The following is a 13,687-nucleotide window of genomic DNA, read 5'->3' on the forward strand; positions in this document are numbered from 1 at the left end:
AAAGCAAAACCGGAACCTACTTGAAGGTTACAGTGCTCACTGTTGCCCCTAGTGGCCATTTACCACGTCATCTCCCGACGCCCTCAGACATGGATGAATGTCGAATACTGACTTGTATCACAGGTGACCTGGCTGGTCATGTTACCACTGCAGCAGCTCCAATAAGTGGCCATCAGTATCCCTTTCAGAGGTGTATCGCTAAACAAAAGAGTACGCTAGATGTCTTGGAGGAAGCTTTACAAGCATTCAGCAGGATTCGAATGGGCATACAGAAAGATGTACCACACAAACATATTGAGCAATGGGAAATAGAATACATGATCACATAGAAGTTTGTGATGTGAGGTCGGGATTGTGCGGATTGTAACGCGACCAATGCACACGGATGTATCCGCATGTAAAGTGCCCACAAACATTCAGACACATATTCATACACACACACACACACATTAGCCCACACACAGACACTTGTACACACACACACAGACAGGCACACACACGAAATAAAGATGTTTAGCAGGTGGCCTGCTTCATATGTTGTCGCAAAGCCCTCTCAGAAGTTGTCTTTAATTAACAACTGTGTTTGTTCTCTCTCTCTCTCTCTCTCTCTCTCTCTCTCTCTCTCTCTCTCTCTCTCTCTCTCTCTCTCTCTCTCTCTCTCTCTCTCTCTCTCTCTCTCTCTCTCTCTCTCTCTCTCTCTCTCTCTCTCTCTCTTTCTTTTCTTTCTTTTCTTTCTTTCTTTCTTTTTTTCTCTCTTGCTCTCTCTCTCACAGATGCCGGCTCAGGCTCGGGAGATGATGGTAAGATTGCTCAACTATTTAATCTTCACTTGTTTCCATTATCCCTTACTGTTGTCTCTGTAGTCGTTTTCCTTCCCTAGAAACAAGACTGGCCATATCACACTACTTGGAATTGACCTTTCACTTAACACTTCTTTCAGATTGGGGAAAAAATACATCTTCACAAACATGCACGCATGCCCTCAGTGAACACACTGCATGGAAAATTTGACAAACACATGTTTGTATTCTCTCAGACAAGCAGGCACATCCTGACACACACCGTGCAATCCTACCCTTGAACTGAACAATCATGCAGGTATACAGTAAACACACTCTCAGGTGCTTAGCACACACTTGTACACACACCTGTACTATCATACACAGTCACATAGTCTTGCCAACTCTCTGACCACTTCCAACATACACACAGACTCCAACCCCCCCTCCTTCTCAACGCAATTATGCCCACATATATCCACTTCTGAGAGCAAGGTGATTGTGGAACCTTTTCTCCTGAGTGTGAAGAGTGAAAGACACGAGAGCATTGTCTGCATCCCAAATAGCACCCTATTCTCTTTATAGTACACCATTTGGGATGCAGCCATGGTCACAGAGCCTGACGAGGGAAATGAGTTTCTTCTCTGTGTCGCTTGCTCCCTCTCTCTCTCTCTCGCTCTCTCTCTCTCTCTCTCTCTCTCTCTCTCTCTCTCTCTCTCTCTCTCTCTCTCTCTCTCTCTCTTTCTCTCTCTCTCTTTCTCAATCTCTCTCCATCTCTTTCTCTCCATCACCTTATCTCTCCATCACCCTCTCTCTCTCTTTCCCTCTCCCTTTCCCCTTCTCTTCACACTCCTCTTCTTAATTCAGAAATTACTCTTCTCCCGGGGGAGCCAGCTGTGCATGTGTCTGTGTGTGTGTGTGTGTGTGTATTACCCCTTTCATATCTAGACAAAAACAATAAAAGGGGGGTATACATTTTATAATAATGGACTGTTTGAAAGGGGGACATAAACATTGCCTTATGTATTTTTACAGGTAACATACCATGAATTATGTCTTAAATAGGTATTAGTATGTGAATGGGGTTAATTTGCACAAGCTGGAAGTGTTGGATGTACAGTATGTTCAATATTTTTTTTCAATGAGTGGTGGGAGTCAGAAGGGGTGTAGAGTGTGTAGACAATTGGAAAGGTGATTGGAGTATGGTTGCAGATCTGGGATAAAAGTAGAAAGGAGTGGGAATCTTTGGAGCAGATGACAGGAAAGGTGTGCGTGTGTGTGCTTACATGCATGTGTGTGAGAGAGATGTAATTCTTGTCGCTGTATTTTCGGTGTTTGTGTAGCTTATGTACTGTTGATTTGTGTGTGTATGAGTTAGTGTGTGTGCGTGCGTTTGAGTGCGCTAGTTCGTTCATGCTCACATTTGTGTGGTCCTGTGTGTGTATGTGTGTTTGTCCATGCAAGTGTATTCATTCATGCATGCTTATGCTGGAATAGACAGTATCCCGGAACCAGATATGAGAAACAAATTACACTCTGCCCATGGACCTGCGAATGAGAGACGGACAGAGAGAAGCAGAAATGAACGGGGTGGGAGGTTAACCAGAGAAATTGGACAGAAATGACCAGAGAGATGAAGAGAAATATAGGGAGAAGCAGGAGGCAGAGAGCGATAATGGAGATAGAGTGATAGAGATGGAGGGAGGGTTGACAACGATGAGGAGGAGGAGGTAGAGATAGATGGAGAGATAGTAGAAAGGGGAGGATAGCAGGAAGAAGAGATGACAGTTTATGGGTAAAGAGAAGGTTAAAGACAGAGCTATAAAAGGGGGGTTAGGGTAGTACAGAAGCACCAGCACAAGAACAGCCCCCAATAAAAATAAAATGTATTTTAATGGCCGACGATACATTTCAGAGTTGAGCTGTTTAGAGTGGTCTGGTAGGTCCAGAGATATAGATGAGGAGGTTTGGTCACACACATACACACATGCACGCACATTGAATTGAATTTATTTGGGTAACAGACATTACAGCAAAATGTACAATGTGGGCCCAGAGAAGATCACTTAAAAGTGTTAATTAAAACGCTTGTTTCCAAAGTGGTCCTCGATGGTAAAAACAATAACACATATACAGATTAAAAGTCAAGACAAAATGACAAACAACCATAAATGCATTCATTTATATTGACATCCTAGAAAGTGGTATTATTCACTGCACTTTCCCCTAACCTAAAAAATCGAAACGTATTCATTTCACATTTCAACCTTAAAAAATAATGTATTCATTGCGCATCATAACTTTCATTTAAATAAATGCACCTGACCAGCAGTATGAGGCACAAGGGGCAGTGGAGGGGTTTATCTTACTTAGACAACCTTGTCCAAATAAAAACCTTTGCCTGCTTTTTAAAGCTTTTTCTTTGCTTGATATCCAACGGGAGGCTATTCCATAGACAAATGCCTGTTTAGAAAAATGTGCTCCTCGCAGTACTGTTTACTCTTGGGATTTTACAAGACATAACACTAGCTCTGGTATTGTAACTGTGCTGGTTATAGACCATATCAATGTGGTTTTTATATAACCTGGGGCACAATCATTTAAGATGTCAAACATATGATTGAGTTTAAGTTGGTCCACTCTGGACTCCAAAGGCAACAAGCCCACCTCCCGGAACTCCTGTATCCCGGAACTCAACATATACCTGATAACATTATTTTGCATGACCTGCATTCTCTTTTGCAGCTTTTTTGATAGCCCACTATACCAAGCAGAGCACGCATAATCAAAATGACACTGAATCAAAGTTGAGACATGCAGTTTCTTAACTTTGATGTTAAAATAATTTGTTCGCCATTTTTGAAAGAATTTTAGCAGCAATCAGGTCTCCAGAAAGGGATTGATCTAGGGACACACCAAGATAAGTTAAACTTCAATCTCCTTGCCTGCACAGTTTACCTGTATCTTGTCAGCCCAAGAAATCTATGTTTTGTCCAAACAAAATCAATTCAGTTTTTCCCAAATGTAGCGACAATTTGTTGTCAGTCAACCGATCTCTAACAGAATTCAATTCCTTGCTCAGGGTCTCCTCTATGCAAGCTGTATCATTTCCTGATATCAGTAAGGCTGAGCCATCAGCATAAAGCAGATGTTTGCACTTTACTGTATCTGGCATATCATTGACATATATAAGAAATAAGAGAGGCCCTAAAATGTATCCCTGCGTACTCTACAGGATATTTCTTAGGCCTCTGACAGATCATCACCAACATTACATACTTGTGTTCTGTTGGTCAGATAAGACCTAAACCAATTCACTGCTACAACATTTAGACCCATGCATTTCAGTTTAATTAGGAGAATATCATGGTTCACAGTGTCAAAGGCTTTCTGCAAGTCTAACATGAACCTACCTGTATAGAACCCCTTCTCACTTTCCTGCTTGATGTGGATAAGGCAAGTATCAGTGGAATGAGCTGTTCTAAAGCCAGATTGGAATTCATAAAAAAGTTTGTGCTCGAGAAGGTATCCCTCAAGTTGATAAAAAAAAAAAAGAATCTCTCAACACAGAACTGTAGTTTTCTACATTTGTTTTACTGCTGTTCTTTTGGAGCGGAACCACCCTGACTGTTTTGAGATCATTGGGGAATTTACCACTACTAATAGAAAGGTTTACAATATGCATTATCATCTTAGCAGTGACACAAGCACTATCCTTTATGAATCTTGCAGGAAGGTTATCCAACCCAGATGCTTTGTTTGTGCTCATTAAGCATAGTAGATTGGACACTTTGTCCTCTGTTACCATGCACAGCTCAAACAAATCGTTTGTGATATCTTTGCTATGGTAAAAGTTGTTGATGAAAGACTGGCCACAGTGTCTAAGATCTCGGAGGTGATCCATTTCCCTGACTGCTGTTTGATTCAAATTTGTTTCATCGGAGCCAGAGAGTTGAGTGCAGACAGAAATATATTTTTAAAAAGACACCAAGCTCGATCACCATCATCACAGTTTACTACATAAGACCAATCAAAATGTCCAAGTACTTCTACAAAATGTTCCTTTGAATATTGTTTCATAGACTGTACCTTCATGTAGTTATTACTTGGCTCAAGTAGAATTGTGGATTTCTTACGAGTACAGTAGGTTACCATATGATCACAAAAAAAACAATATTTAAGACACCTGACTGACAGACCTTCTCTTTTTCTGATACAATAATCAAATCGAAAGTTGATTTACTGTCCATACAATGGCTCAACAATCAGTTGTTTCAGTCCAAATAACTGATTAAAGTTATACAGGGCATTTACTAGTGTACTTTTCTTGGGTGGTAACTGCACATTTCTATTAAAATCGCTAAGCAGAATACATTGCCTATCAGCAAGTACATTGTGATCACAGCAATTTGATTCAACTAAATCAGATACATTATTCTGCTTAGGAGGCCGATAGCACACACCAACGAGTATACAGCACATTTGGAAAGTATTCAGACAATCTACACACAATACACCACAATGACGAAGCAAAAACTGTTTTTTGACATTTTTGCAAATTTATTACAAATAAAAAAACAGAAATATCAAATGTACATAAGTATTCAGAACCTTTACTCAGTACTTTGTTGAAGCACCTTTGGCAGCGATTACAGTCTCAAGTCTTTTTTGGCATGACGCTACAAGCTTGGCACACCTGTATTTGGGGAGTTTCTCACATTTTTCTCTACAGATCCTCTCAAGCTCTGTCAGGTTGGATGGGGAGAGTTGCTGCACAGCTATTTTCAGATCTCTCCAGAGATCTTCGATCGGGTTCAAGTCCGGGCTCTGGCTAGGCCACTCAAGGACATTCAGAGACTTGTCCCGAAGCCACTCCTGCGTTGTCTTGGCTCTGTGCTTAGGGTCGTTGACTTGTTGAAAGGTGAACCTTCACCTCAGTCTGAGGTCCTGAGAGCTCTGGGGCAGGTTTTCATCAAGGATCTCTCTGGACTTTGTTCCGTTCATCTTTCCCTCGATCCTGATTAGTCTCCCAGTCCCTGGCGCTGAAAAACATCCCCACAGCATGATGCTGCCACCACCATACTTCACCGTAGGGATGGTGCCAGGTTTCCTCCAGACGTGACGCTTGGCATTCAGGCCAAATAGTTCAATCTTGGTTTCATCAGACCAGAGAATCTTGTTTCTCATGGTCTGAGAGTCTGTATGTGCCTTTTGGCAAACTCCAAGCGGGCTGTCATGTGCCTTTTACTGAGGAGTGGCTTCCGTCGGCCACTCTACCATAAAGGCCTGATTGGTGGAGTGCTGCTGTGATGGTTGTCCTTCTGGAAGGTTCTCCCATCTCCACAGAGGAACTCTGGAGCTCTTTCAGATTGACCATCAGGTTCTTGGTCACCTCCCTGACCAAGGCCCTTCTCCCCCGATTGCTCAGTTTGGCCGGGCGGCCAGATCTAGGAAGAGTCTTGGTGGTTCCAAACTTCTTCCATTTAAGAATGATGGAGGCCACTGTGTTCTTGGGGACCTTCAATGCTGCAGACATTTTTTGGTACCCTGTGCCTCGACACAATCCTGTCTCGGAGCTCTAAGGACAATTCCTTCGACTTCATGGCTTGGTTTTTGCTCTGACATGCACTGTCAACTGTGGGACCTTATATAGACAGGTGTGTGCCTTTCCAAATCATGTCCAATCAATTGAATTTACCACAGATGGACTCCAATGAAGTTGTAGAAACATCTAAAGGATGATCAATGGAAACAGGATGCACCTGAGCAAAATTTTGAGTCTCATAGCAAAGGGTCTGAATACTTTTGTAAATAAGGTATTTCTGTTTTTTTAATTTAAATGTCTAAAAACCTGTTTTTGTGTCACGCCCTGGCTCTGGGGACAATGTTATGTTGAGCCAGGGTGTGTATTCTATGTTTGATTTTCTATGTTGGGCTGAGTGACTCCCAATCAGAGGCAACGAGTGACAGCTGGTTGTCTCTGATTGGGAGCCATATTTAACTATCGGTCTTTTCACTTTGTTGTGGTTTCTTGTTCCGTGTTGGTTTGTTTTTTGTAACCAAGGACGTCACGTTTCGTTGTTTTGCTCGTGTGAGCATTTAATAAATAAATATGTTTGCTTTCAACGCTGCGCCTTGGTCCTCTCCCTCCTTAGACGATCGTGACAGAAGAAACCCACACGGAACAAGAAACCACAACAAAGTGAAAAGACCGATAGTTAAATATGGCTCCCAATCAGAGACAACCAGCTGTCACTCGTTGCCTCTGATTGGGAGTCACTCAGCCCAACATAGAAAATCAAACATAGAATACACACCCTGGCTCAACATAACATTGTCCCCAGAGCCAGGGCGTGACATTTTGTTTTGTCATTATGGGGTATTGTTTGTATATTGATGAGGAAAAACATTTATTTGATCCATTTTAAAATAAGATTGTAATGTAACAAAATGTGGTAAAAGTCAAGGGGTCTGAATACTTTCCAAATGCACTGTAGGATGACATTTAGGAACGAGTATATCTACCCATGCAACCTCAAATCCATCAATTTCCAGATCTGAACATGGGTTAAAATGCACATAATATCTAGTAAAAACACACAGTTTGAATGCTATCACCCGGTAGCTCAACCATTTTGTCCTCAATTGACCCATCGAGCCATGTCTCAGTCACAGCAACTACTGCAGCCCGGGTGTTAGAAGCGAGGAGTTTTAATTCCTCTAATTTCGGCAGCAGGCTCAGTGCGTTCACATAGATAGAGTGAAGTCCTCTTAGATTGAAACAATCAAACGTCATTTCCATTCCCACTGCTGATACGTTGACTATCTCATCTAGATTACACTCATTATCCCTGCTCGTGTCCAGAAGCCCAATGTTTGCCACTGCGTTTAAACAGCATACATTGCAAACAAGCGAAATATTACTTTGAGACTTAATAGCTTCATCGTATGTGACTCTTTTCAGGAAACTAGGCATATGTCACGCATCACTACTTCACAGGAGCGTCATTTGAACATAAACCTTTTTTTTTGTTTTATCAAAATGCATTTTTGGGCAGAAATGCCTTCTGGAACATTATGAAATTTCATGTGCCTTAATAACAAACTTGTATGCCATCTGTAAATACCAATTCAATTGTTAAATTAAGAGCCTAGTTGGTTTAGCTATGGGAAAAGACAGCAACCTTCCCGCTAGCCATGATTGGCTGAGATAATGAGTGGGCTGGACATGCCGAGAGATGAGTTCGGATTGGTCTGCTATGTAGCACGCTTCTGTCCATAACATGAGCTGGTCAGTATGTGTAGGTAATCCTTTCTAACGCAACTTTTTGAAAATATATCACTTACTAGAACTGCATAAGTGTTGCTCTCCACTTTCTGGAGGACTGAGTTTTGAAAACAGTGGAATTAGAGCATGATAGCTAAGGAGATGGAGAAAATTCTGGAGTTTGATTGCAAATATGCAGACGGAGTCAAAAAGAGAACACACAGAAGGCTATTGTATAAAACACGTCACCAGATTACATCTTCATTCTAAGGGCAACCATGGTATCCGTGACAGAGAGGGAGAAGTGTCCATCCATGTATACGGGTAAGATAGTCTAGCTAGCTACATTTTCAGATATTACACGTTTCACCTTCTTTCATTTCAGGTTAAAGTGTACTGGTAGCTAGCTAGCTAACGTTAGCTGGCTGGCTAGCTAGCTAACATTACGTTTATGATCTGTGTAGTAATATTATTCGTATCTCAGAGCCATTTGCATTGCTAGTTATAGCCTAATGCTAGCTAGCTAACATTGAACCTAGTTGGTTAGCTACCTGCAGATTAATGCAGGGTAGTAACGTTATGAGTTGGGATTATGGTTCATTGTTTAGCTGGCTAGCTACATGTCTAAACAAAAGACTCCACTATGTATGTAACTATTTCAATAGAATGTTCATGATGTCACTGCGACAACTGTCGATAGACGTAGCTGGTAAATTCGCTCTGAGTGTGCCAGAGCGCAGAATAACTGACACATTTACGAACTCTCAACACCCGTTGAATATGGCCGGTCTCAGTAAACGTTGGCAAAAAAGCGTAATTAAATTCTTGCCATTAGCACAGTTGCAGTCACCAACGCTCTGGATAACATAAAAACAGCCTAACCAGCTCTGCTAGGGGGAGTAAAATGGTCAGTGTGAGCTGTTCTCTCATTTGTGTCTGGAAGTAGCTAGCAAGCTAGCCATTGTTAGCCAGTAAGCTTGGGTGTTTGACTGCTGTTGTTAGGTCAGAATGCTCGGATCAACCCTAGTCCTCGGCCAAGTGTCCAGTGTGCGCTCTGAACGCTCCGGGACCGAAACGCTCTGAATTTACGAATGGACAATCTGACAACACTGAGTTTACGAACGCCCAGAGCACACTCTGGCACTCCAGATTCAATTTACGAACACACCAGCCTTTAGTCTTGAAATCTTTGGTTGTTTAGTACATAGCCTCACATGTGAATCCTTAAAGAGATGGGTTGGCTAAATCATAAGAGAATATGAACGATACTGAATGGGTGTAGACAAAGAAGAGCTCTCCAGTAGGTACCAAAACATTCAAGGGCCATTTTCTCAAAAGTGAGGTTACAAGTTTATCAACTTTCAAGCAGAATTACTTTCCCATTGTTCCTCAACTGTAGTATATGATATACAATTTTCTAGCTCTGAGTCTCTACTTTTATCCAATGTAAAAAACAAAAATTCAAATGTTGCTACATAAGACCGAATCGAGCCGGTCGGTCACATATGACAAGGGTTGGATATCTCCACATTTTATGTGAACAAACAAATCACAAATGTTGCAAGCCACTGCTTTTGAGTTCTTCCTTATGGTCTTATCACAGTCTTACCACATGCACACAGACACAGACACAGACACACACACACACACACACACACACACACACACACACTAGTTTATCTATAAACCCTGTGGGCATATAGGGATATGGGGACTTGATGGACAGCTCCTTCAAAGCAGGAAACGCTTTAAGAGACATATTGTGAGCGTAAGTGCACTTTCAATATATTTAATTGTTATTATTTCTTATAAACAGGACATATTGTATTGCGTGTGTGTGTCTAAATCTCCTTATGTATATCTCTGGACCTACCAGACCACCATAAACTGCTCAACTTGGAAATGTATCTTGGGCCATTCAAATATTTTTATTTTTATTGGGGGCTGCCTAGGCTAGACTGCTACTATCTGTCCTGGGATCCTGCCAGACCAAAAGTCTGAAATTGTTTGGTGTAGCTAGCTACTAGCCTAGATGGTAGCTATTAAGCTAGCAGGGTTTTCCATGAACAGCTTGAACACAGCCCACGACGCGGTTAGCACTTGTGGCTGGGACCGCGGAAGTGTCCCGGGCTTGTGGCTTTTATTCCCTTCAGCAAAAATATGTACTGAAATCTGTACTTAATTAAAAGTTATGTTAATTAGATTGTAATTTACTCATGCCCGCTTAAGAAACTACTCAAGTAAAAGTAAAAAAGTATCTGGTCAGAGTACTAGTTTTTACTAATTTAGTATACATTTTTGACACCTTATGGTAAACTGTGACAGCAAAAAAAAAGAACAACAACTTAGTGCAGTTGATTTGACATTCATTTATTATTTAAGCCTACCAGCACCATGACCAGCATCACTTGTTGACAGTGCACCTCAAAGAGAAACTCAAATCAAATCAAATCAAATTGTATTTGTCACATAAAGGTGTTTAGCAGATGTTATTGCAGGTGTAGCGAAATGCTTGTGCTTCTAGCTTCGACAGTGCAGTAATATCTAACAAGTAAATTTCACAACATACACCCAATACACACAAATCTAAGTAAGGAATGGAATTGTGGTAGGGCTCCCGAGTAGCGCAGCGGTCTAAGGCACTGCATCTCAGTGCTTGAGGTGTCAATACAGACCCTCTGGTTCGATTCCAGGCTGTATCACAACCGGCCGTGATTGGGAGTCCCATAAGGCGGCGCACAAAACGCCCAGCGTTGTCCTGTGTAGGCCGTCATTGTAAATAAGAATGTGTTCTTAGCTGACTTGCCTAGTTAAATAAAGGTTAAATAAAAAAATAATAAAAAATTAAGAATATATACATATATGGACGAGCAATGACAGAGGGGCATGGACTAAGATACAGTAGAATACAGTATATACTGTACATATGAGATGAGTAATGTAACATATGTAAACATTATTAAAGTGACTAGTGTTCCATTTCTTATAGTGGCCAGTGATTTCTAGTCTATGTCTATAGGCAGCAGCCTCTAATGTGCTAGTGATGGCTATTTAACAGTCTGATGGCCTTGCGATAGAACAGGTTTGTCAGTCTCTCGGTCCCAGCTTTGATGCACCTGTACTGACCTTGCCTTCTGAATGATAGCGGGGTGAACAGGCAGTGGCTCGGGTGGTTGATGTCCTTGTGATCTTTTTAGCCTTCCTGTGACATCGGGTGCTGTAGGTGTCCTGGAGGGCGGGTAGTTTGTCCCCAGTAATGCATTGGGCAGACCGCACCACTGCCCTGTGGTTGCAGGCGGTGCAGTTGCCATACCAGGCGGTGATACATCCCGACAGGTGGCTCTCAATTGTGCATCTGTAAAAGTTTGTGAGGGTTTTAGGTGCCAAGCCACATTTCTTCAGCCTCCTGAGGTTGAAGAGGCTCTGTTGCGCCTTCTTCACCACACTTTCTGTGTGGGTGGACCATTTCAGTTTGTCAGTGATGTGTACGCCCAGTGATGTGTATCCCGTCAATGTGGATAGGGGGGTGCACCCTCTGCTGTTTCCTGAAGTCCACGATCATCCCCTATTTTTTGTTGATGTTGAGTGAGAGGTTATTTTCCTGGCACCACACTCCCAGAGCCCTCACCTCCTCCATGTAGGCTGTCTCGTCATTGTTGGTAATCAAGCCTACTACTGTTTTGTCGTCTGCAAACTTGATGATTGAGTTGGAGGTGTACTTGGCCACGCAGTCATGGGTGAACAGGGACTACAGGAGTTGGCTGAGCACGCACCCTTGTGGGGCTCCAGTGTTGAGGATCAGCGAAGAGGAGGTGTTGTTTCACCACCTGGGGGCAGCCCGTCAGGAAGTCCAGGACCCAGTTGCACAGGGCGGGGTTCAGACCCAGGGCCTCAAGCTTATTAATGAGCTTGGAGGGACTATGGTGTTGAATGCTGATCTATAGTCAATGAACAGCATTCTTACATAGGTATTCTTCTTGTCCAGATGGGATAGGGCAGTGTGCAGTGTGATGGCGATTGCATCGTCTGGGGATCTATTGGGGTGGTAAGCAAATTGAAGTGGGTCTAGGGTGACAGGTAAGGTAGAGCTGATATGATCCTTGACTAGTCTTTCAAAGCACTTCAAGATGACAGAGGTGAGTGCTACGGGGCGATAGTCATTTAGTTCAGTTACCTTTGCTTTCTTGGGTACAATAATAATTGTGGCCATCTTGAAGCATGTGGGGACAGCAGACTGAGATAGGGAGAGATTGAATATGTCCATAAACACACCAGCCAGCTGGTCTGCGCATGCTCTGAGGACTCGACTAGGGATGCCGTCTGGACCAGCAGCTTTGCGAGGGTTAAAACGCTTAAATGTCTTACTCATGTCGGCCACGGAGAAGGAGAGCCCGCAGTCCTTGGTAGTGGGCCGCGTCGGTGGCACTGTGTTATCCACATAGTGGACGAAGAAGGTGTTTAGCTTGTCCGGAAACAAGACGTCGGTGTCGGCGACGTGGATGGTTTTCCTTTTGTAGTCCTTGATTGTCTGTAGACCCTGCCACATACGTCTCGTGTCTGAGCCGTTGAATTGCGACAGGTTAAAGAAGGTTAAAGATTTTTAAGCCTTGAGACAGTTGAGACATGGATTGTGTATGTGTGCCATTCAGAGGGTGAATGGGCAAGACCAAATATTTAAGTGCCTTTGAAGGGTTATGGTAGTAGGTGCCAGGCACACTGGTTTGTGTCAAGAACTGCAATGCTCCTGGGTTTTTCATGCTCAACAGTGTCCCGTGTGTATCAAGAATGGTCCACCACCCAAAGGACATCCAGACAACTTGACACAACTGTGGGAAGCATTGGAGTCAACGTGGGTCAGCATACGATTTCGACACCTTGTAGAGTCCATGCCCCGACGAATTGAAGCTGTTCTGAGGGCAAAAAGGGGGTGGGGGATGGTGCAACTCAATATTAGGAAGGTGTTCCTAATGTTTGGTATACTCAGTGTATATGATGGCAGAGTTTGGAAAACAAATGCAGACCCGATTGACAAACATTTTCTTGATATCATTCTGCCAGGTAGGTCTACCTTCAGTCAACATTTAATTGGGAAGGTTTTTGGGAAAGCCTTAGAAATTGGCATTCCCATTGTTGCATACAAATTGTTGTCTAGAGCATTTACTGGTAGATATCATAAGTTGAAAATTCTTTCCTACTACACTACCGCTGTCATTTTTCAAAAAATAATACATATATACAGTGCATTCGGAAAGTATTCAGACCCCTTGACTTTTTCCACATTTTGTTACATTACATCCTTATTCTAAAATGGATTAAATACAGTGCTATGAAAAAGTATTTGCCCCCTTTCTAATTTTCTCTACTTTTGCAAATTGGTGATACTGAATGTTATCAGATCTTCAACCAAAACATAATATTAGATAAAGGGAACATAAGTGAACAAATAACACAAGAATTACATATTTATTTCATAAACAAAGTTATGCAACACCCAATTCCTCTGTGTGAAAAAAGTAATTGCCCCCTTACACTCAATAACTGGTTGTGCCACCTTTAGCTGCAATGACTCCAACCAAATGCTTCCTGTAGTTGTTGATCAGTCTCTCACGTCACTGTGGAGGAATTTTGGCCCACTCTTCCA

General features: G+C 42.4%; 1 protein-coding gene across 1 annotated transcript in view; it reads left to right on the forward strand.

The window, feature by feature from the left end:
• LOC121536215 (tomoregulin-2-like) overlaps window positions 1-13,687 on the forward strand; it is a 185,072-nt gene that overhangs the window by 86,773 nt on the left and 84,612 nt on the right. Inside the window, exon 4 of the mRNA XM_045206416.1 lies at window positions 774-800. Coding sequence (XP_045062351.1) covers window positions 774-800 — 27 coding nt within the window. The remainder of the gene's footprint in view (window positions 1-773; window positions 801-13,687) is intronic.

Source organism: Coregonus clupeaformis, chromosome 23 (genome assembly GCF_020615455.1).
Source record: "Coregonus clupeaformis isolate EN_2021a chromosome 23, ASM2061545v1, whole genome shotgun sequence".
NCBI classification, from domain to species: domain Eukaryota; kingdom Metazoa; phylum Chordata; class Actinopteri; order Salmoniformes; family Salmonidae; genus Coregonus; species Coregonus clupeaformis.